The 24,477-nt window shown below is 37.2% G+C and overlaps 2 protein-coding genes across 2 annotated transcripts; one reads left to right on the forward strand and one right to left on the reverse strand.

The window, feature by feature from the left end:
• Positions 1 to 1,826: 1,826 nt before the first annotated feature.
• On the forward strand, positions 1,827 to 13,733 carry si:dkey-183i3.6 (LAT2 domain-containing protein). The gene is made up of 12 exons (XM_067494463.1): positions 1,827 to 1,897; positions 6,320 to 6,424; positions 7,902 to 7,944; positions 8,153 to 8,196; positions 8,318 to 8,351; positions 10,366 to 10,391; positions 10,498 to 10,539; positions 10,647 to 10,680; positions 11,456 to 11,511; positions 11,618 to 11,677; positions 11,824 to 11,898; positions 12,375 to 13,733. Exons 2-12 carry the CDS (start codon positions 6,322 to 6,324, stop codon positions 12,413 to 12,415), a joined length of 558 nt encoding a protein of 185 aa, XP_067350564.1. The 5' UTR covers positions 1,827 to 1,897; positions 6,320 to 6,321; the 3' UTR covers positions 12,416 to 13,733.
• pgk1 (phosphoglycerate kinase 1) lies at positions 13,209 to 24,018 on the reverse strand. Its single transcript, XM_067494462.1, has 11 exons — positions 23,839 to 24,018; positions 21,723 to 21,773; positions 21,403 to 21,558; positions 20,943 to 21,087; positions 18,977 to 19,080; positions 18,178 to 18,297; positions 16,599 to 16,713; positions 14,700 to 14,879; positions 14,422 to 14,599; positions 14,123 to 14,221; positions 13,209 to 13,984 (listed from the first exon to the last, which is right to left on the reverse strand). Exons 1-11 carry the CDS (start codon positions 23,901 to 23,903, stop codon positions 13,944 to 13,946), a joined length of 1,254 nt encoding a protein of 417 aa, XP_067350563.1. The 5' UTR covers positions 23,904 to 24,018; the 3' UTR covers positions 13,209 to 13,943.
• Positions 24,019 to 24,477: the final 459 nt, after the last annotated feature.

Genomic DNA, 24,477 nt, shown 5'->3' on the forward strand with positions numbered 1-24,477 from the left:
ATTATATTTGTCACAAATTTGAACTTGGTCTTTCATCACAGTTCTCAAGAAGCAAAAGATTTTGGCAGAACAAACTCTTTAATTCAAACTGATAGCTAAATTTGACCATAGTGTTGTGTTTATTTAAATGGAATTTTGAACGCAGGAGTGAACACAGTTTTTTTACACTGTGAGTTCAGAATCTGATTACAATAAACAAATTTAAAGGTTAAATTATTAGGAAGCCAAATACAGTAAATAACGTCATAATAAAGTCCACCAAAAGCAAAGTATGATGACTGTAGTGGTAAAGTAATGATAGAAAAAACTCCATTCCGAGAATTACAAAACAACAATCAAAAAAAGTTGTAATAAATAGTCTACTGTATGTAGAAGTACGTAGGAAGTGTATATTAATAATACTTTTTAATATTTGTTGAGTCACAGATCAGTCAAAATTGTGGATTGAACAATTGAACTGCTATGTTGCTGTGCCAGTTGCTAAAAGCCTGTTCAACTGAAGCCAGCTGCCGATGGTAAAATATAGTGCGATGAAATATTCCAACAAAATAATAAAATGCATTTATGATTATTTATGATTGATGCAACCAGGCCTAATTTAACATGCAGGCAATCAAAATCTTTAATCAGACACCACACAATGTGAAGAGCAGCAGAGAACAGGGGCAGGTTTCAAAGTGTTTGGCATGTTTGAGCAGCCACAGATTCAGGAGTTCAAAGAGGTCAGATGACAACTGCTAGATACGTCTGTCACATTTTTATTAGCCTGGTATTAAAAATACATTTGGCTCCGAAAGCCAGCACACTTCAGTATGGAGAATTTCTTTGTTTAAAGAAATATAGGGCTTAAAGGAATTCATTTCCATCTAAAGAAGCCAATTTGATACTTTTTACATGCAACTTCATTATTTTGATGAGCAGTCATATTAAGCAAACCAAAACACAAGATTAATGTAATGTATGGAGGATAAATTGCAAAAAACAAAACAAAACAAAACAAAACAAATCTGTGGCTTTTTCATTTAGAGAATGTAAAGTTTACATCTATTGCACCTCCATGCTTTACTGGTGTTAGCCAAGCATCTTTCATCTTTTCATGAGCTCTGCATCGGACACGTGTTCTTTTCTTGGATCAAAACAACTCAGACTTTGTCTAATCAGTTCACAAAACTTTGTTTCAGGTTGTTCTAATTTACACTAAAAATGTTAGTTAATATTATTGGTTTACTGGACATAAACTTATTTTGAGAGGTTTCAACAACTGAGAGGGAAATGCATTATCAATTAAAAAAAAAATCTTACTGATCACTACAATACCATAGATTTGTCAGCCAGTTAGTGCTAAAAGTAAAGTAAAATGCTAAAAGCAAACTTTAACATGCTAATTTCATTTGACCAGTAGGCTGTGATAAAATATACATAAAAATATATCGTTTGTGCATTTTATGAACTATTTACGACTATTTCATTGAATAACTGAAAAAATAATGAAAATACAAACTGTGTAGGTGTCTATCTATCTATCTATTTCTCTCTCTGTCTCTCTCTCTCTACAAATATATATATATATATATATAAACAGAGACAATTTATCTGCCACTCAGTTTACCTACTAACTGTATTTCTGTTTATTGGTGCATAACGACACCTGAAAAGCAACTTGTTACATCAGTCGGACCCGTTTAGAGAAAAGAAAATGACTGTAGCGTACAAACGAGTGCAAGTGGCTGATTAGGGTGATTGTTCTATGTCCACTTCAAACCACACGGAGACTGTAGATGCATGCTTCTGGGAGGTCTTCTGTGTCTTGACTGTGACGGATGTGGGGAGGTGTTGAAAGAGGAAGCTGCTTTTTTGCTGCTGTTACTGAAGAATGAAGGCAGCTGGACCACTGAAGGTAAAACACGTACCATACCAATGTAAATTCTTATGTTTCTGACCTATATATCAAGAATTATCTTGGCAGGTACTGGTGTTTTTACCATAAATTATTTTAAAAAGTGAATGTTTGTTTGACCTGAAATTGGTTACAGGCAAAAAAAACAAAATCAGATTCCAGATTCATAACCACACCACTGAGTGTTTTGTTAGTTAGTTAGCATAGCACATTAGCATATTTCTTCAAAAGAGCACAAACAAAAAAAAAAAATTTTGGGGGGGGGGGCATATAAAGGCATTGCATCAGTGATGGAATGCAGCCAAGTACATTTACTTGTATTGTATTTGTGTAACTTTTAAATTGTTTTTTCATTTCAAGCAAAATTAAAAACTTGCTTCCCTGCATTTCAGAAGAAATATTTTACTCCTGCATTGAGATCCACCTTATTAGCTCTGATAGTCCCCTGTTAAAACATTATGGGACAGTGTGTGTCTTATTATGACAGTTATTTTTGAAGCCTATTTTCACAGCTTCAATTTGTACTTGTACTTTTTGTATGCTCAAAGACGAAGTAGATGTTGACAGGTGGTTTGTAGGAAACCTTTTTAAATTACCCAGTGCATGTCAAATAATTAGATTGTGAAGACAGAGGAGCAACAGAAAGTGAGAGATGTATTATTATTATTTTCTTTTTTTTAATTATTATATGTGTAAAATTGGTAACCATACTGTAAAAAAACAAACATTCTCTTTTGGTGATAGCTGCAGACAAAGTTACTGTGCAAATTTGCTTCTGTGTGCATGTTCAGCTGTAGTTTGATGAGTGTCAAAGACGTGGGAGTGGAATTGAACTTTTAAGCTTTGTATTGTAGAGTCACATACATATAGTGTTACAAAGAGCTCTGATGGAAAACTGCAGCCTACTGGAAAGAATTGCTTTCCAGTAAGGCGACCTAACATAAAACCAAACCCTAAAGCTTCAAAACAAGAATTTTAATGTCTTGATGTAGATAATCTGCATCCACATCTCAGTCTAGACCAAAGCATGTAACAGAATTGGAAGAGAGTGGTTCAAACACAATTTTCTCATGGAGAAAAATAACTACAAAAACAGAGAAAATCCCGCGGTAAAATAATTCATGTGCTTGAATCAACAGATATCATTAACCAGTACTTCTGGCATAGTCACAAATGTTTATAGTTATAGTAAAAATGTTATTTGACAGGTAAATGTTGTATACCATTTGTGTATACACGTATCTCTAGATAAATCTAAGTAACATCATCCAGAATAATGATTTCCTAACTTTCACTTTGTAAATATCTTCATGTGGCTGCCAAACCTGGCTGTTCTACAAATAAAAATTTAAGTGAGAAGACAATCTTAAAGATTATTACATGGTTTTAATTTGAATTTGTCCAGAAAGGGTTTTCAGATCTTCCTTGCAAAACAACGTAGTCACCAACATCCCATGAATACAGTTTCTTAAAAATAAATGAGTGATAAACAATAATAGAAAATATAGGTGATACCTCCAAATGTGTTGTTTGGCCCGTGATCCGTCTAAATCTCTCACATATTGAATGTATAATGATTCATAAAAATGGGAAAAGGAGGAACCAGAGTTTTTAAGTAAAAGTACAAATTACAAGTTTGTATTTTGTGCGCACAATTTATTAATTCAAAATGAGTTATTAATTTGAATGTGTAAAGAGGAACAAAAAACCTGTCGTGTTCAGATGTGTACTGTTGATCTACAGTAGCCATATGGATACAGGATGTAACTGTAAGAAAATATACTTTAGCTCTACCTTCACGTGAAATTAGGTAAATTGTACTGATTTAATGAAATTATTGTTTTATTGGGATTATTTTCAATGCATGCCTGCTAGTGTAACCACAATAGTACAGTAGTTACTCTGATAAGGGTTCATTCTTATTAAACCTAAAAGATTATGGTCTACATGCCATTTAATGCATATCAATGTCTCGTTTACTGAAAAACCTCTAATGGTTATATCTTCACATTGGCTTTTTGCGGCTGTCTGTATCAGCCTCAAAGCGTTGACGCTTGGCTACAGAGACTTCGAGACAGCAAATTCCTACCTGAAGACTGAAATCTAGGTCTATAGTCGCCCAATGTGCTCCACCTAGAAAAGGTGCTTGGTGGTATACTGCACAGCAAAAGACTCCAAGCAAAGCTCTTCAGCTTAGACCTATCTAGTTATGCATGCTCAGCAGCCTCACCCCACTTCTGTCATTTCCCATGCGCTTATTGTCACTATCTGGCACTGAGTGTTGAAGAAAGCGAAACATTTCTTCTGTGGCACTTTGCTTTCTGTGTCTTCCAACACTCCGCATGTTCATGCTGCTGCCACTAGTCTTAACTGGATGCTGTCTATCACTGAGCCAGGTGATGTATTATTTATTTATTACAAATAGTTATACTCACTACTATGAGTTCCTTGAAAAGGTTCGATGATCATCTTTGGCATCTAGAAGGCTTCAGGATACTTTTATCGTTATAAATCTACTCCTAGTAACTAAATACGCTTTAATGTACCTTGGGTCTGGATAGGTTATTTGACCTATATGGAGTATACACAATATACAATATATCAGCCACATCTTTAATACAACCTAAAGTAAAATTAGTATGAACTAATAAATGCTGATGCATCGCGATGGGTAAGCTCCTCAGAATCAGCTCCACTTTTTCCAACAGTGCCAACATTGATCTTTGACGCTTATTTTTGTTATTAATTACTGTACGTTTTGCTATAATTACTTTGATCGCTATTTTTTTTTAGTGGAGTACTTTTACAATTGTAACAGGATAAGTGGTTGCAGATAAGAAAGTGATGGATGCAATTTTCCAAGTTATGTAATAAGTAATACCAAAAAATAAGTGTTCCCAATCAAGTGCTACTGGATGTTGTGTTTTTAGAGGTGCAGTGGAAAGGTAACATAAAAGGGGATTTGGTATTATATATATAATCAACTTGATTTGTCTCACTCAGGCTACTGGAGCTTCTTATTAACTTCACACAAACTTATGGAATGTAATTTAGAAAAAATGAGGATGTGAATTTTCTCCCTGATTGTTCACATTCACAGACCATTAGGAAGTGATGTATGTAGTGGACGAATAGTTGCAGTATGTACCTGACTAATTAGCATTAGTTACCTGTATATTTATAAATAAATGGTTTATAACACACTGTAATGGGATACGTGTTTATCATAACTTCTGAAAATACAGAATTGTAATACTTTACACTGAGAGACAATCAATTGTTTTTATAGCTGCTTAAAACTACTGTGTGTTTGAAACTACACACCTAGTCCTTTACATCACAGCTCCCTATGTTCTTCTATAGCCCTCCATAATGCCCTGCAGACCCCTTTAAGTATTAGTTGCTTTTTGCAATAAAATAATAACAAATGTTGCAAAACGTTTTTTTGTTTTTTTGAGTGGAAAGTTTGCTTTTTTTTTTTTTGAGTGGAAAACGTTTTTTTGTTTTTTTGAGTGGAAGTTTGCTCTACTGCCAGTGCTGTTCTGTTAAGTCAAGTTCAAGGGAGGTGTCGGCAGCAACTCTACGTGTGTTACATTGATTTCCAAATACTTATGCGTGAACCAAACAATTAAACAGGCAAACTTTAAGATATTAACAAAATATAACATCAACTGTTTTTTTACCACAATCTGTTTTTTAAATCCAGATACAATCTAATGTATGTACATATACAGTTATGTTCATTTCTTACAAACCGTTTTTTTCTTTACTATTTTATTGGGGCAATGCACTTATTTGCTATTTTTCTGGAGAAATTCTGCCTATTTTAACACAAGCTGACCATTACGTTGCTTGACAATGAAACACCCTACTTTATAAAACAAAGATCATAGGGATACAGATAGTGTGAGATAGTGTGATGATTTGGACCATGTAATGACTTCAACTGAAATTAACCAGGAGCTAAATTAAACCCTAGGCCACTCAGTAACATGTACCTGTGTGAATCCACTCTTTGCAGATATAAACTATTTCGAGTCTAAATATCAATCAGCACATAGTGACAAAAGTGTCACAGTATTCTTGCTTCGGGCTCTGTGATGCTTCTTAAATGGCAGCATATGTAGGTGTTAGTCCCTTATACAACCTACAGACTATGTTTCAGTTTTGTTTTGGCCAACCACATCCTGTGATTGACTGAGTTTTGTTAACAGGAAAACAGCAGCTGCCTCAACTGTGAAAGCGATAATAATGGTTAAATGTTGACCAGTAATGCCCACATTAATTTAACCTAAGCAAAAGCCACTTGACTTCATGACCAAAAACTATTAGGAGCTGTTGGTTAATCATTTAATCAATACAACTACGTCTGTCCACTTTGAATGTTACTTCATTTTCACAGTTGGTCATTTCTGTCTTTAGGTATGATTGGAAACTCCAGTCTGTTGGCTGTGGCCCTGGCTGTTGCCTCAGTGGTATCTTTAAGTCTTCTGTCTCTTTTCTGTTTGCGATGCAAGCGGAAATCCAGTAAGTGCATTTCATAGATAAGAACAAATGAGTGTGCTATTTTTATTTTTTTCTTGTTTGCTGTTCGTCACTACATTCGTTAATGCTTATAAAATGAAAACAAAAAAATACCACGGACTCAGTGGAGGCAACTACAACAGTCATTTAACATTAAAGGAGTAGTTCAACATTTAACAAAATGTGTGTAAGTTTGATACCACATTCTACACAGTGCATGTGAAGCTACCACTAGCTCCTCTCTACAGTAAATTAGCATAAAGAGCGTGGTTGACTTGGTTTTCTTTGAAGACATTCAACAAACAACAGGAAGAACTGTACACCTTTATAATATTCGCTATTTTCATAGTGTTCACTGTGAGAGATGCAAAATATGAAACATGTTTAGTTATGTAATAATAGCCAAAGCTAACTGAAAAAGAGCTGCTCGACCTTCATCAGTACTTACCAAACACTTACAAGGGGTTGCACCAGGGGAGGCCAGATAGATTTTGGACGAGGCCTCAGCCACCACTCGCCCCCCCCTCTGGGCTCATATCTGTGGAGCCAGAGCCAGACGTTGCTAAGCTAAGTTAGCTGCTTGCTTAGAACATAATTTATTTTTTAACTTCAACCCAAAGTGACCCGACTTTGGTTCATACAAGCGGAAGTGTAAGCTGCCCCCTGACCTTCTGAAACACAACCAAACATACTTTAATTACATTCATGTTGTGTTTCCATGTTTTCATCATGTAGGTTACAGAACAAGGCAGTTTTTGAATCTATGTGCCAGTAATTTGCTCTGGCCAATGACAGCATTAAGCTGGGGCAAAAAATTATTGTTACATGCCTACTGACTTCATTTGTGTTATTGTTTCTCAAAACATCCAAAAACCAACCACATTTGTAGAGCTGAAATTATTAGTTCATTAATTGGTTTGTCACATTATTTGGTCACTTTATATAAAATTAATAGGTAACATTTCAGCAATACCTGATACATTTTAGTATCTGGTTCAGGATTTATCATTTTATTATTATATTACTTCATCCGGTTTATGACAGTAAACTTAATGTGTTTTATTTTTTACTGATGATACACTTTTTTTGAAAAACAGAAAGAAATTTGGCTTCATTTTTATCTTATGGAAGATAAACATGAAGACCAAGATGTGTATACCGTACTAAAAAAATTTTTCCTGGGCTCCCCACACAATAGCTTAGATATACATAATATTTATGTATAAAAACATCTAAACATTGCAAACATTGCAACTAAGGCCATTTCCTGCATCAACAGCTGTGTCCAAAAGGGTTTAGCCATACACTGTACAACTATAAACATTTTCTGGGTTGGACGTCACTTTAGCTTTTTTACTTTTATTAATGCAACATCCATTAAATGTCTGTGGTAAATTTTGGTGAAAACAGCCTAATTTGAGCTGAATATTAAGTTAAATGTGTTATGTCCTTAATATTACACTGCTTTCGTTTTTTTCAGAGATCATACATGAGGAACATCAAATATATGACCCGCAGACATTGTGAGTGTTGGTTCCACTTTCTCAAGCCGTGTTGGCATGAGAAAGAGTTTTTACAATGTGTTTGTGATAACACTATAGTTTCGACATTCACCCAAAGGACATGATACATCACATGACAATATTGCAGTGGGTTTGGGTAAATTCACGTTAAATTAAAAACACTTGAACCACTTGATGAAATATTTACATTTAAATAATATCTTGACAGCCAACGAGGTGGAAGTGTGTTTGCTGTAATGCAATCAAAAACAGGTAAAAAAAAAAACCCCATCAGCTACAGATCTTATTCACCCAAGCCTGAGTCTATTTCTTATTCACTTTTAATTAGCTTGTTTTGCTAATTAAAACATCTTTGTGCTGTTTTATTTTACAGTCACCAGAGCCAATCAGATTACTTCAACTTCAGTGTATGTATATTACAACAAGCATCATCTCTAACTATCTTCTGTATACTGTTTTAATGTATTGGAAAGAAAGTTTGCTCAACTGCACAAGATGTACATCTTAAAGAAAAAAATAGAAAATTAAAATACATTAATCTCACTGCATTAAATATAAAATATACTGTATAACAGCACAACATAGATACTTCAGCCCTACACATTTAGCAACACATATAGTTTTCCACAGAGAAACTGTCCCTGCAGTAAAAAATGGTTAAACTCACTGACAGAAAGGTATCGAACATCAAAACCCAATGTGCGTAAATGTAACATTTTAAAAAATGAAACAAAACAATATAAAAACAGAAACAGAAAAGACCTACACACAAGACTGAAAGTGAGAAATTATTAGCCAACACAACAGAACATAAACAAAATATCACATTTTGAAACCGAGATATTTTACCACTTCATTGAAAATGTTAGCTCATTTTGAATTTGCTGGCTGCAACACATCTCATAAAAGTTGGAAGAGGGGCAACAAATGGCTGGAAAAGTTATTGCTGCAAATGAAAAAAAAACATGGAGGAGCATTTAACAACTAATTAGGTTAAATGGCAACAGGTGAGTTAACATGACTTATATATGAGTCATGTTAACATGTTATAAAATGTTATAAAAGGAGCATTTCAGAGAGGCAGAGTCTCTCCAATGTAAACATGGGCAGAGTCTCACCAATATATGACAAACTGTGTCTTAAATTGTGGAACAATTTTAAAAAAATGTTCCTCAGTGTAAAATTGGGAAAACTTTTGAGACTTGAAGATTGACGCCATGTCATGTGGACTAAAGAGGAAAGGGACCATCCAGCTTGTTATCAGCGGACAGTTAAAAAGTCTGCATCTCTGATGGTATGGGGGTGCATTAGTGCCTATGGGGTGGGCCGCTTACACATCTGGAAGGACACCATCAATGTTGAAAACCACATAGAGGTTTTAGAGCAGCATATGGTCCCATCTGGACAACAGGTCTTTCAGGGAAGGCCTTGCTTATTTCAGCGAGACAATGCCAAACCACATAACACATCCATCATAACAGCATGGCTTCACAGGAGAAGAGTCCGGCTGCTGAACTGGCCTGGCTGCAGTCCAGACCTTTCACCAATACAAAACATTTGGTGCATCATAAAACAAACATCTGGCAGCAAAGGCCCAAGACTGTTGAGCTAGAATCCTTCATCAGACAATAATGGGACAACATTTCTCTCCTAAAACTGCAGCAATAGGCTGGTTGCTAAAAAGCCACTGGATGGTAGCTCAGTATTCTAAAATAAAAATACCTGTTAATAAGGAAGTACCTGCTGTTCCAACAAGAGATTGACAAGGTACAACACAAATTCACAAATCAGGCATGTGCAGTAAGATGCATATCCTCCATGAAAAACGGAGGGTGGAACTATCGGAATTGTAAAAAGGTATGATGAACAAGTACAACCTCAACAACAACAAACCTGAGGCCTCGGAGTCTGCCAAGCAAAGGCTCACAGCTGAAGAGGTAGACCAGAGAAGGTGAAGGCAGGAGAATAAACAGGATGTCCTCCACTGATTCATCCAAATTGTACTCCCAGACTAATAACAGACTGATAACATGAGAACAGACCCACCAAGGCTGGAGTCTGGAGAATACTGGAAAAGCATTTTGCCAAGTGGCTGGTGGACCACACACACCTGTTCCAAACATGCCACAAAACTGCACAGAGTCACTTTGCCCGACTGTTGTTACCCAGATCCAGCATTTAAATATCCATTAAGGAACAATTTAATTTTTCATCTCTTTGTGTGTAAAGAACAAGCGTTATGGGTTTTTATAGTGTTAGGTATAACACAAAAATCTTTTAGTGTGAAGAGAACATGTTACTGAGAAAGTCATTCTCTGTGGAAGATTCTAAAATCGGAGAAATACCTCAAAAATAAACTCCGGTTTTATTTGGCAGTCTCCAAAAATGAATTAAAATCATTTGTTACCTGTGTTTTTTCAGTTTAAATCATGAAGGACATTTACCAGGTAAGACATATTTTTTTTGTGTGTCTGCAAAAAACAAACCTGAAGCCTTTTTAAAACAAACAACAATTTCAGTACTCAACAGTAATAACACCACCATGTATTACAGCTGCAACTGATGACCAGTCAGACTATGAAAACGTCACAGAGAGTAGGTTAAGCCAACATAACACACACTGCACTTTGTTTTCATGCATATATTAATATTTAACTTCAACGTTGATGTGGCATTAATGTAAACACTCTGTGCTGCTGCAGGTCAGACAGAGGCAGATCTGGAACATACATACGTGTAAGTGTTACAGCTCTTCTCGTACCGTTGTCACTCAAAATACAAAGTCCTCATAATATAAACTTATTTTTATGGAAATTGATTAGTACTGCATTCAAAGTGAAGAGCCTAACATTACGAGCTGCTGCATCAGCTTCTAATGCTATAGTGATGTTCTTTTTACTTTAGGATTTCTATTTATTGCACGGTGCTGCAGGCTTATGCATTACAAAGGTCATTAAAGTTTTGACATTTCTGAACTTAGTAGTTAAAAATAGTACAGCCTTATATAGTAAGTAACTAGTACAAGACTGTAGTACCATTTTGGCATGAAGAACATTTTTTCTTATAAAATAATTTTCAAATTAGGACGGTCATATCCTCTTCGAGAACAAAAGGTTCTAGTAGTCATCCAGCTGGGCCTGTGTTTAAAACAGACTAATAAAGTTTATGAATCCAGCTTTTATTGCATAATAAATTGACTTTGTTCTCAAAAGGTTAAAATAATCTATTACTCTTGCAAAGCAGTTTTTGTCCTTAAAGGTGGCAGAATGCTCCATGATAAAGTAAAAACTACAGAACTGCCACAAAATCTAAGTAATGTTTGGAACATTCATATTAAATTGGAGTAACTGTGGAGTAGGTGTGAACCAAGATACCTGTGAAACATTTCTAGAAATATCTTTTATTTGAGCATGAAAATTTAGGACATAATTAGTGTGTCTAAAAGATTTAGGCCATCAATAAATACTGTATATGTACTTATGCACAGTAAAATATGTGTAACGTTTTACAGAGATCCGCTGCCTGCTTCAGTGTATGTAAATGAGGAGACTCAAGAAAGCACAGCTGGTGAGTATTTTTACATATTCATCTATAATTCATCCTTAAAAATAATTTCAGCACCAATTTCTCCCACTTCGATGGCTGTTAACATTTGTTTGTTATGTTTTTCTAGCTGCTATCCAGAATCCAGACATTTATGTAAATATTTTTACATCATTGCCAATAAAAGATGGTACGTCCAGCCATTTGTTTCAAAGTAATTCTGAATTATATTAAGTCGCAATTTAGTGGATCTTGTTTCTCGTCACACATTGATCCTGAAAGCTGTGGACAGCACCAGCTATTAAAGCTCTGTGAAATTTCTGTTTCACCAAACAGATGACGACGACTATGAGAACTCAGATTTCTTAGATCATGAAGCACAGGGAAAAAAAGAAGAACAAGATGATGATGGTAAGAGTGGCATACACAGCATTTGATAGTTTGGACAAAAGGTGCATTCTACACATTGGTTATTTTTCTAGTTTACTAATTAGGGATTAAAAAAAATATTCTACTTAAGCAGAAGACTTTTTATAGCCTAATCGAGCAGAGGTGAAACTCTGCACACTGAATTAATAAAAAGCAGCAACTGCAATGTTTTTAGTTCAATAATTTACTGATCCAATAACGGTATAAATCCGTAACTGTTTTGCTAAACAAATAAGTACTTAAATTTTGTTTGAGTCCCATCCATGTGAAGATGTTCTGCTGTTCTGTGTTATATAAATGTCATTCAATATATTTGGGTTTGGCAACCCAAGGCAAATGCAGTGCTGCTCAGAACAATGATCTGCACACATCAGGCGGAACATATCCCACAGTTGAGTGTGAAACTTTTTCGTCTGCCAAGCCTACATTTATTAACATTTATGTTATTTTTGTGACAGATTATCCAGACTATGTTAATGAGAACGGGGAGTGCACCTGACAAGGACTGCGACAGAGAAACAGAGACACTGCACTGTTGTGTGAAATGGAAGGTTTATTTTTGGAATTCTATTTGTGATGTGCAAAGGATGTGGACAGGTGTGTAAATAAATACTTACTGGCCTTAATAATGTCTTATCTGTGCAAACTGAGTTTGCATCTGAAGTAAAATTTTAATGCAGTAAATGACATTTGTTACGTATTGTATCTTTTTATTATTCTATAAGGTTAAATCCTATTATAGATAGAATACTTTATGCAATTAGTGGATATTCAACTATAATTAACAAATAACTGATGTATTGTAAGGCTCTGTATGTGAATCATTAAAGTTCCCTCCAACTTTACCGGCTTTTTGTTCCACAATGTCTCAACACAGATCTTTGAACATTTAGTGTTATTTACAAATTCCTTTCCTATAAGTACTTTCCCCTTTAGTACCATAAATTATAGTACTTACAGTCCTAAACATGTGTACTTTGACTGCCATTTTATTTCAGCTAAATATTTATTAGAAGCATGGATTTCAAACTAACAGTCTTTGACTTGCATGTAGCACTATATTGATTAAGTGGCCTTTCCTTTACAATAAATTAAGGAGCTTTTTAGTCTTACCTTAAACAAATTCTGCATAAAACTATTTGTTTAAACATATAAAAGAGAAGAAAATCTTACATTTGACAATATTTTCTGTTGAATTACTGATCAGTTTAGTAATGATAGAAGCTTCATGACACGTGATTTATCACTTGAAGAGCTATTATGAAACCTACTGAGAATAATAAACAGACAAGTTTTACACTGAAACAGTTTTATTAACCTGAACAGATCAACTAAGACAGATCTCAGTCTGACACTGCTCAGAAACCAACAGCCAGAGAAGACAGATGACCAGAGCCAATGTTAGTGTGGACAGACAACTATAACATTACATTTATCTATACATACTGTATGTATACACACTGTCGAGGTTGGTGCTGTGACGTTCCCAGGGTGGTTATGCATAGCAGCAATACACACATTCACACACACACACACACAAGCCAGTGTTAAGGTTTGTCAGGGGTTAAGGCTGATGGCTCCTCTGTGTTTTTAAAGAAACAGCAGGAATCCTAGTGAGCCTGAGAAGGAATGAGCAGGCAAGTGAAGCACAATAATGACCCCTGGTGTCCAAACCCAGGATTAGGTGACAGTAACACTGTGGAAAGTGTTGCAATGTTTCCGTCCATTGAGCAATTCGACAGAAAAATGTATCATCCGCGCAACCTCCACCTTAACAAACCGTTTGATCTTTTATTTAAAAAAAAAAAAAGAAGAAGTGTAATAACTCCTGATGAGCTTCATCAGCATGTTAAGATAAGGCTACCTGTTACACATAGCATTAAAAGCAGCCTGAATAGAGTTGAAATGTCTGACAAAGGAGGTGTGTTTTTGCAGGGGAGGGGGGTTTCAGGAGTAAACAGGAGTCTGGCTGAGTAGCTAACCACCACTTATACACTCTCTCACACAGCAGTGGGCTGATGGAAAGTTTAGACATTGCTGAGGGCGTCCACACCAGGCAGGACTTTACCTGAGGACATGAACAGCAAACACACAGTCAGAATCATCACATTAAAGCTTCAGCACAACAGTGGGATGATTTAAAGTCTGTATTTTTTATTTGTTCTTTGTCTTCCTTGGAATAAGCATCATGAATTCTGTCACTCACCCTCCAGCAGCTCCAGGCTGGCACCGCCTCCTGTACTAACATGGCTAACTTTGTCTTCTGTGTTCCACTTGGCGCAGCAGGTGGCAGTGTCTCCTCCACCTGCAAGTAAACACACTCACTGAAAATGTGCACCAAATAACCAACAGACAACCTTGATGTTTTATTTCAGACCAAAGAAAGATAACTCTATCTCATTTCAAACTGTCGTCAAATTGATTGAACACACCCACCGAATAACGTGGTTAAAAACAGCAACACAAATACATTTAAACGTTTCACTCCCGTCGTGTCTTTCTTACCAATGATTGTGATGCAGCCTGATTTGGTCACCTCCACCACTTTGTCCATCAGGTTCTTTGTCCCATTGGCAAAGTTGTCCCACTCAAACACACCAACCGGACCATTCCACACAATTTGCTTGGCCCTGGTAACTGCCTCTGCGTAGGCCTTAGAGCTCTCTGGTCCACAGTCTAAACCCTGCATAGAGGAAAAAAAAAAAAACAAACAAAAAAGAAATTGTCCCATTATTTCATTTTGATTTAAATTTTGATCATGATAAAGATTAATCCTTTCCTACCATCCAGCCAGCAGGAATTCCAGCAGCCACAGTTGCAGTGCCAGTAGCAGCCTTCTCATCAAACTTGTCAGCAGTGATGAAGTCAACAGGCAGCGTGATCTTGACACCGTTTTTCTCAGCTTTGGCCATCAGGTCTTTGACAATGCCGGCCCCCTCCTCGTCGTACAGGGAGTTACCAATCTGACAAGTGATAAAGGAATGAAATTCAGTGGGGGAAATATAAAAACCATAGCTACAGCTACCATAGCTGTCCAGCTAACTCAAAATCTGACATATAGTAACTTTATATAAAAAAAATTAGATTTTTTTGATTTTTGTTTATCATAAATCAGATTAGAATGGCGTCAAAACATCTATATCTATAAAAAAATATTCAAAATTATTATAGTCTATTTCTAGTTAGCAAGTGTGAAAATATAGGCAGGAAACAGCAGCTAACAGTATGACTCCACACTGAGAAAGTCAAAACAGCTCAACAAGTCTGGGGTGTTAAACATTGATGGTGTTTAAACAACTTGTGAAACTGCTGGTTTTGTTAGTGTTAGTTAGCAAAGATTTAAAAAAAATAAAAAAGAAGAAATACGGTTCATAACCCAAATGTGACCTTTGATAAAATACATCTGAAATGGTTGTTTATTTAAAAGGTCTATTCAACAAAAGTTATCAAAGTTCTTATTTCTTTACTGTCTCGTGTTGTTTAATTTGTTCATTTTAAGATAAAGATAACTGCCCCCCCCAACCCCAAGATAGCAGAGATGAATAGAATTTACTTTGTGGTGCTCACAGCATTGAAAAATGTTAAATAAAGTCTTGTATCCCCCAAATCAGGTTTTCATCAGGCATATTTTATTTTTGAAAACCCCTGATCCAGATGTGTAGTAACAGTTCAGTGCTGTGAGCACAATATTTCCAATCCAATCCAACTTTATTTTAAAAGCACCTTAAAAACAACACAGTTGGCCAAAGTGCTGTTAAAACGCCAGGATGAAAAAATGTGTTTTAAGGGAAGATTTAAAAGCAGGAAGTGAGGTGGCAATGCCTGATGTGCAATGGCAACTCATTCTGCAATTTTGGGCCAGCAAATGAAAAAGCGCGGTCACCTCGAAGCTTCCTCTTTGTGTTAGGGACGACTAAAGGGGGCTAGGCCATTTAAACATTTAAAAACAACTAAAATAATTTTAAAAATCGATACAAAAAAACAACCGGGAGCCAATGAAGTGATGCCAAGGTTGGAGTAATATGCTTTTTGGTAATAAGTTAAAAGCTGGGCAGCAGCGTTTTGGTCTACCTGTAGCTGAGCAAGTGACATCTGGCTAAGACCAACGTAAAGTGTGTTGCAGTAGTCTAAGAGATTGTGATTAAAGCATGGATTAAAATCTCAAAGTGATGCCGAGAAAGAAAAGGCTGGACCTGACTCCTGAACTAATCTATATCTGGATGCTAGTGCATAAAGGTATCTCAAAAAGCCCTTTTGTTCTTTTGTAATTTGAGTGCCCTGATCAGTTAAACAAAAATTGGAAATGTTGAAATATTTTGACAGAGTTCAAATTGTGGTCATGAATGTGATTCTCACGCTGTGAAACTAACAAGACAAAGTAGTTTCACCAGTGTGTTTGAACAGCACCAACATGTAACAGAGTCCAGTGGGTCAATGAGGAGAGTGTGTTGAAGGGGGGTTAGACACTTGTGAAACTTGTGAAACACCTAATATTAAATACTACTGTCATTTTTGTTGCTGCACTGAGCAGGTAGTGCAGAATTGGGTTTTAGAGCTTTTGCAGAAGTGCTTATTCAGTATCAAAGTTAACAAAATGACATCACCACACAAGTACATATGCATTTTTACAGATATAGTGTGATTATCATTAATGCTGACAGGTTCTGTGTTTTCTTCCTCACCTCCATGTTGTTGAGGACTTTGAGGAATGTGAAGGCCATGCCGCCACCGATGATCATCTCATCGACCTTATCCAACATATTGTTGATCAGCTGGATCTTATCTTTCACCTTTGCTCTGAAACACAGACAGAAAGAGACATAACGCATCACTACACATACATGTAGGAGAGGTACTGCAAGGAAAAAAGAAAATCATATTGATATCACTGATTTATACATTCAATTAAATTTAATTGAAACCATATTTTGTTCTTTGATCCCTCAACTGTTGCTCTTCGTTGCACAGTTTAAACTTTAATAATGCTGTGTGTAAACTGACAACAGTGCTGAATGAAAGCACACACACACACACACTTTCTTTTGAAAGGAGCTGTTAGGGAGCACAGAGGATGCTGAGGGCTCAGCCAGTGCTGCAGTGCAACAACTAAACGATTTTGGGTTGGCCAATGAAATACATTCAAGTCCATGTCACTTTATGACTCTGTAACACAACCACCATATTTCTACTATGGCAGGGTTCCAACCAATTATTTCCATATTTATTTATCTGCCATTTGGTGTAAAATTAATACAGTATAATCGTAACAGTAACCATAAATATGAGTAGAGAATATTTAGCATTTTGCTTGAAATGACTAATCCATAATCCAAACGGTGCTGTTGCAGACAACTTTTGTTATTCTTTGGAGGTTTTACAACATAACGAAATGAATGTCAAAATGCATGGTCAAAAATGACCTGCGGTCTTCAAACCTCTGATTTATCGGTTTCACTGCTGTCAGAAGTCTGCAGCTGTTTACTGGCTAATCATTAAACACCGGGTGAGTTGCGGCACTGCATGACGCTGAGGGAGAGCAGCAGTTGCACAACGCACTCTGACACAAGGCCAAATCCTACTTGTGGGCAACAGCAGCTCGGCTTAACAAAAAGTCTTTCGCAGCAGCTTTAGTCACCAATTCCTCGGTAGCCACCCAACTGTGGTGCCACAACTTGGATTAATCCAGGAAACGATGACCCAACAGAGCAGCAACAGAGACATAAAAGCACAAGAAATAAGGTTCTGCCAACTCATGGTGCGTTCAGGAGCTTGTAGTGAACTCAGACCATAACCTCAGTAACCACGTGCTACAGTACTTTCTGAGCTCATCATTACTGATTACAAAATAATTGTATTCAACATGCAAACAGTGTGTACTATATGACAGGTCATCTTTGCCTGCTCACTGTCGGCATAGTAAGGGCCTGAGCGTCACTTGAAGAAACCAGTAGCACCAGATAACATAAGGATAGTCACCCAAGTGTTTTAAAAAAAGGCTGCAGTGTATCTAAAGTAACTGATCTTTTTTACGCAAGACTGAATAATTGTGATTATTATTGTGATTATCATTAGTAAGTAGTGTGTGAAATCATTTGTCTAAGTATAAAAAAAAAAAAAACTTGTACAAATCTTAAAAAGTTATTGATGTGTTACTCAAACTGCAATTCCTGAACTGGACTGGCTCTGCATTGTTGTAATGCTGCACTTTCAGTCTGATCACCAGCTAATGAGTTCAGACTTCATGAAACGACTCAGTCCTACCCTCCGAGGATGGCCAAGAAGGGTCTCTGAGGTTTCTCCAGAGCCATAGCGAAGTAGTCGAGCTCCTTCTTCATCAAGAAACCAGCTGCTTTCTGAGGCAGATTGACTCCCACCATGGAGCTGAGAGAGATGAAGAGAAGAAAAGAGGGATTAATATATATATTCATATACAGCATTTATTCAGTATTCACAAAGTCAAACTACTACTACTACTCTCCTTTCGGCTTCTCCCGTGAGTTCAGTGTCGCCACAGCGGATCATTGTCCGCATGTTGATTTGGCACAGTTTTTACGCCGGATGCTCTTCCTGACGCAACCCTCCCCAATTTCTACCGGGCTTGGACCAGCACTGCATTCACAAAGTCAAACTAAAGACACTTTATTATCACATAAGATCCAATTTAATACTAGTTTCATTAGAAGCAAACCAGTAGTTGTGTTTGGGCAGAAATATTTACCAAGTGCATGAACTTATAGGCATTTGGTTCATCTTTCTGTCGGTATGTTCCATGTGTTTAATTTTAAATAATCCCATTAATCAATCATTACACAGAACCCAGATGAGCAGTAAGGTCTGCATTACGTTGAACAAGGTCAGACATCTGGAACAACAGCATTGGATATTTTAAAACTGAGTCCCAAATTTCAGTGTAGAACTGCAGGAATTGCACATAATGGTTCCCGTATCTTAGCCTTTATGAAGCAGTAATTTGACATTTAATATTTACAGCAGTGGTAAACAATAACCCCCCCTCTGTCACCAATGCTACTCTCCTCTCCTACTCCATTAATCACTGTACCTGTGAGCTCTGTGAGCTGTGCCGAAAGCATCGTTGATGTATACATCTCCCAGTTTGGACAGAGATGCTCTGAAGGCATCAATCTCTTCCTTTGAGGCCTTGGTCTGAGAAGAAGAGAAAAAAAATTATTAATTCAAAAAACAAAAAACAAAAAGACAGCCTAGACTAAGGGATGAGCAACACAGGAAGAAATAAGTAACCTCGAAAAGTGTTTCTCATCACACTGCTGGTATCCACCACAGGGGATCCTTTACTTTAATGAAATTCATTTCTAAACAAGATGTGTTGCTTCAGAAGAATATTTCTTAATACAAAATAACATCCCCATTTGATTTCAACAAGATGTTGGATTAAATTCAGGTATTAATTAATGAATTGTCTTAAATGTTGTATGCAGCATCTGCGTCCGTTGCATTATTACGTTTTTCCATTCACTTTTCTCTCTTTAAACCAGTTGCCCTGTTTGTTTTCAGAACAGCTGATATTAATATAACTGCAGAGCATTAAAACCTAATACCTACTATTTTGCTTGTATTAGTACACTTGTTTTACCTGGATGCAGTGTGTATAAACAAACTATCACCATTAAGTGCATTGTGGATCGAGTTTTGTGTTGCACTTTAAGGTGGTGACTGGAGAGCAGTAAAAGGTCAGAGATCAGAGTTGACCAAATGTCAGATATGACTACTCACATTACGGCTTCCTACATTTCCAACATCAGACCTGCCATGTGGTCTTTATACACCTTAAACTGTTAACAATTTACTACTGTGTTCTTACTTTCACCCGCTTGGGCTTGTTGCACACCTACTGACAAACTAACATTCATGTGTCTCTTTCACATGCATGTTATCATTTGGAGTTGAGACATCTTTTACCATTCTCCCGTTTCACTCACCAAGGTTTGACTTAACCACCTAAATTATTTCTGTGGAGCAAATCTGAAAAAGGTTTTTGTAATAAAAAAAAAAACTTGTCTGATACAGTAGAGACAAACCCACATAACCTGCATACCTACCAAGCCTCTTAGTACAGGAAAAGCAACACGTCCAGTCAGGAGAGCCGTGTGACCTTCAGAATAAATGTCAGCAGGTCAAGGCTGCTAATCCACTGCAGGCCCCAAGACCAACATTCATATAACATCTGAGGACAGTCCTAACCCTGGATCAGCGTTTATATTGAACAATTTGTATTTTAGCATAAAGAAACTGATTACACACCATTCTCTTCCATTCCAGAGAGCATGAAAGCGCAGATGCTACACTGACTGGTTTAGTTATAAGTAGGAAGACTGAAATGGACATGCGAACTGTCTTTGTGGCCCACAAGTCCAAAAAGTCCAAAATAGTGTAAGCTGAACTGTGGCAGTTAAATGACATGCTCAGAACAGAATAATACCATTTAATACCATTGGTAGTAATGTATCTAAACACTTTTGATTTACATATACTATAAAAACATGCACACTCCGCATATTTCAATACTAATCATGTACTTCAACCGCAATTCCATCTCAACTCTTCATAGTTTTTGCTAGGAGAAATGTTCTTTACTCCTTCACCCAGACACTATAGACAGGACATTTTGTACATCATCTCTGCACCACTCCTGACCATGACATCATTAGACCATGGCACGCTGCAGTAGAAGTGACTGTGTATTTTCCTCCATGTGACCCAGCAGATAGAAACTCTGTCTGACAGACATCAGGAGACTCTATTTAGCAGTAAGAGCACAACCAGCCCTGCCAAACACTGAATCTGTCCCTTTAGGTGTTTTTTGGTTTTGTCAGCATACACTAACCAATTTTTAGGTTTAAAATCAATATAATGCTATAGTTTCACAATTCTATACTTTTATCATTTATTGTTATGGCATTAAATAACCTGTATTATTTAAAGGTAAACCAAACACATGAGGCACCTAACTGTCAATCAGTCAGAGCAGACGCGGCTCAAAGACTCACCTTGTTTCCAGAGGGATCCTTGCCTTTTCCCTCCTCTGCTACATGGAAGCGAAGGTTCTCCAGCAGGATGACAGATCCAGTGGCAGGGTCAGCACAGGCAGCTTCCACCTCTGCACCCACACAGTCCTTCAAGAAGGTGACGTCCCTACAGAGAACCAGACAATCATTTCCGATGGTTGACCTTCTGACTTCTTACATTCTTTTGTAATTAGGGTTAGGGTATCAACTATCATGTATGATAGTTGATTGTGCTGTGATGAAATCCCCATTCTTGACCAATCCAAAAATAGTTTCAAGCAAAAGAACACCTGCTATCTAAATAGATAACTACAAAAAGCTTTTACTTGGCAACCAGGTCTGGAACCTTTAGCCTTACAATTTGTACTTTTACTTTATAAATGTAACCCTTGTTTTAAGAAATAAATTGAACGTTAAAACCAGGTATTCAGTCTTAACTTACTTTCCCAAAAGGGTCTTTAGCTCAGCAGCGACGGACTCCAGGGAGTATTTCTCAGGCATGAAGTTCCCATCAGGGCGGCCCAGATGGCTCATCAGAACAACGGACTTTGCCCCGTGGTCCAGGCAGTACTGGATGCTAGGAACAGCTGCCTTAATTCTGAAAACCAACCGAGTGTTATGAAAATCAATCCAACTCCCCTGTTATGCTGCTACAATAAATCTCTTATCCTACACTAATTTACAGTATAGTTTCCTAACTTGGTAAGGATCAATAAGTAGAGTAATAGTAGTGAAATACTGCAGAAATAAGATTGTCTTTACCGCTGGTTGTTTGTGATCTGCTTGTCCTTCATTGGAACATTAAAGTCAACCCTGAAAGACAAAAAATTTCATTATCAGAATTAGCACATTACAGATTTCATTTTTCTGTGATTTTCCATAAATCTCCTTCTTATATCTTCCATATATCTCCAGCTCTGAATAAATCACTAAAACAAACTGTTGACACAGTGTAGGTTTATTCAGTTCACTTGCTCTCAAGTCACTCTACTACTCATCTTGCATTGTGCCATCTGTATGATTACATATAAAGAAATAGTTTTTCTTCAGGATGGGTGCTTAAATCACTTAAATGCCCAACTGTGTTTTCCAAAAAAGCAGGCTTCTTAAATATTTAGTTGCATCAATTCTTACACAAAAAAGTTAAAAATGAAAAAATAAATACACTTGGAAACAACCTAAACTAAAATATCTGAAAGTATTGGAAAGCAGTCAGATTTGACAAAATGCAATTGAAAAATCCCCACTACTCTCTGCCCAGCTGGCTGCACATCTAGCCCTGCAGCAAGGCACCGTGGCAGCTTGTGAGAACATGCTACGTTCGTCCAGTCAGTTACATAACTACCCCTCTCCTCCCGCTGTCTGAGGACCTGATGAACTGACACAAATGCTCAGTCTGTGTGCACAGCCATAATAACAGCAGCGCCCCTCTGTAGTCTAAAGCCCACCAGTCAGCATTTTAGCAGGTCAACAGTTCACACACAAAGATGGTGTTTAACCATCTAATGAAATTTTGTCTGACATTTTTCACAGGTGACCTTAAACCTTGGTGGGTCAAAAACAGAGAACTTAAGAGCACAGAGAACCATAAATGAAGTGCTAATACTCTTGAGCCTAGTTGGAGTGTAGCTAGGTTACACATGAAGATGACTGGCTCTGGCTAGACAGCATGGTTTCTGCAAGAGAGACTGCTTGGATAAACTCACCTACTGAAATTATCCTTAAAATGCATTTGTACAACTTTTTAATCAAAAGAATGAAAAAAAAAAACACTTTATATTGATGCAACAGTGAGCTATAAAGATAATGCGTAAATGTGACTGATGTTACTACAGGAAGTCGATGAGGTTTCTGCTGAATCTGGCAACTGAACAGATTTCTAGGAAACATTGCCAGATGTCTTCACAAACATTCCACCTTCCTTTTTTTATTTTTAGTTTTGGTCGAGCAAATCCACAATGCTTCAATGCTTCTTCCACACTCTTCAGAGCTGGAGGTTTCTAAAACTCATACATGGCATGCTATGACAGGCCCTGGGTGTGATTGGTGTACCTCTTGTCTGACTGTCTCAGTGTGGCCCTCTCGTCCACGTTGAGATTAGCTACACATGAAATTGACCTTTTAACACAAACCAGGGTGGCTGGAAGCTGCTGCTGCAGATGAACCTTGTCCTATGGTGCCTGTTGTTGCATCACCAAGCTAAGCTAACCATAATGGCCCCTGACATTTCCACACAAGGTGTCGGTTTCAAGTGCACTTATATGTGTGTCAAGTAATTACCACAAAATGCCTTGAATAAGGTCGATCTTTTGCATTTTGCATCAAAGGAGAGAAAGTATATAAATCGTACTTTCTTTAATTAACCAGTTTCATTGTTAATTCATTATAAAATAGTAATCAATATACCATCATCAAATTATGTTATTCCTGACCTACACACCAGCACACCCCAAAATGTTGAATTTACTGTTACTGAAAAGCTGAGTTTATTATGATTTTTATTATTAATAATAATAAGAATATCCTAATGATGATTTCAACAATTAAAACTGTAGCAAAGTAATCTCAGGGCCTGGCTGCGTGCTGCATACAGTGATGCAGGCAGTATCATCCATACAGCATCCCCTTACGGGCACGTAACATGGATGGAAAACGTGACAACCAACAGACTCACTTCCTGCTCTGTTTTCGGATGCTCTGAGCAGATTCACACACAGTGAACCAGCACGTTCAGCTTTTCAAATATAATCTGGTTCTAAACCCAAGAACGATCAAACGATACGGGGACTCTAAAATGTCAGAGCTTTATCTTACTTTAAATAATCCCATTTCCGATTAGCTGTGTAGCACCACAAGCTAACACCTAAGAGAGACTCACCTCATAACAACCCGTTTTCCGTTTACGGCCACCTTGTCCAGGGTGAGTTTGTTAGACAGAGACATGTTGATAGTTTTGATGGGTTTCTGCACTTCCCCGGCTGGATCTCCTCGGCCTCCTTCGGCTGACTGCTGGTAAATGACAGCGATGACCTTAGCGCAACGCGGAGTGACAGCTGCAGGGCGGGAACGAGAGCAACCCCCCCGCTGCTAATTGGCTGCAGCGGAATAAAAGGCTTCATTTTATTGGCTTATGCGACGGTCTGTCCTCCGACGTCAGAATCGTATTCCGTCGATACAACTTTATTCGTGGTGGCCCCAAATAGATACTTTATTACTCCCTAGATGGACTTTTATGTTTAGCAGCAACTATGATTCTTAACCGTGGCCAAAGAGAGGTTTTACATACTAGATCTACAAATGCATTACCAGACGTGTAAACTGAAGTCTCTTCTTTAAAATTGTTTTTAAAGTAATATCTACCCGTTTGCAGTAGTGAGATCACAAAAGAAACTTCAGCTGTATATACAGACCTGAGTAGAAATTTACTTTAGAAGTACTTAAGACCTTTGAGTAACTCATTTTTGTTGCTCCTTTGTACTGCACTACATTCTGGCCAATTTCTACCACATTTGTCTCC

Source organism: Channa argus, chromosome 24, assembly GCF_033026475.1.
Source record: "Channa argus isolate prfri chromosome 24, Channa argus male v1.0, whole genome shotgun sequence".
NCBI classification, from domain to species: Eukaryota; Metazoa; Chordata; class Actinopteri; order Anabantiformes; family Channidae; genus Channa; species Channa argus.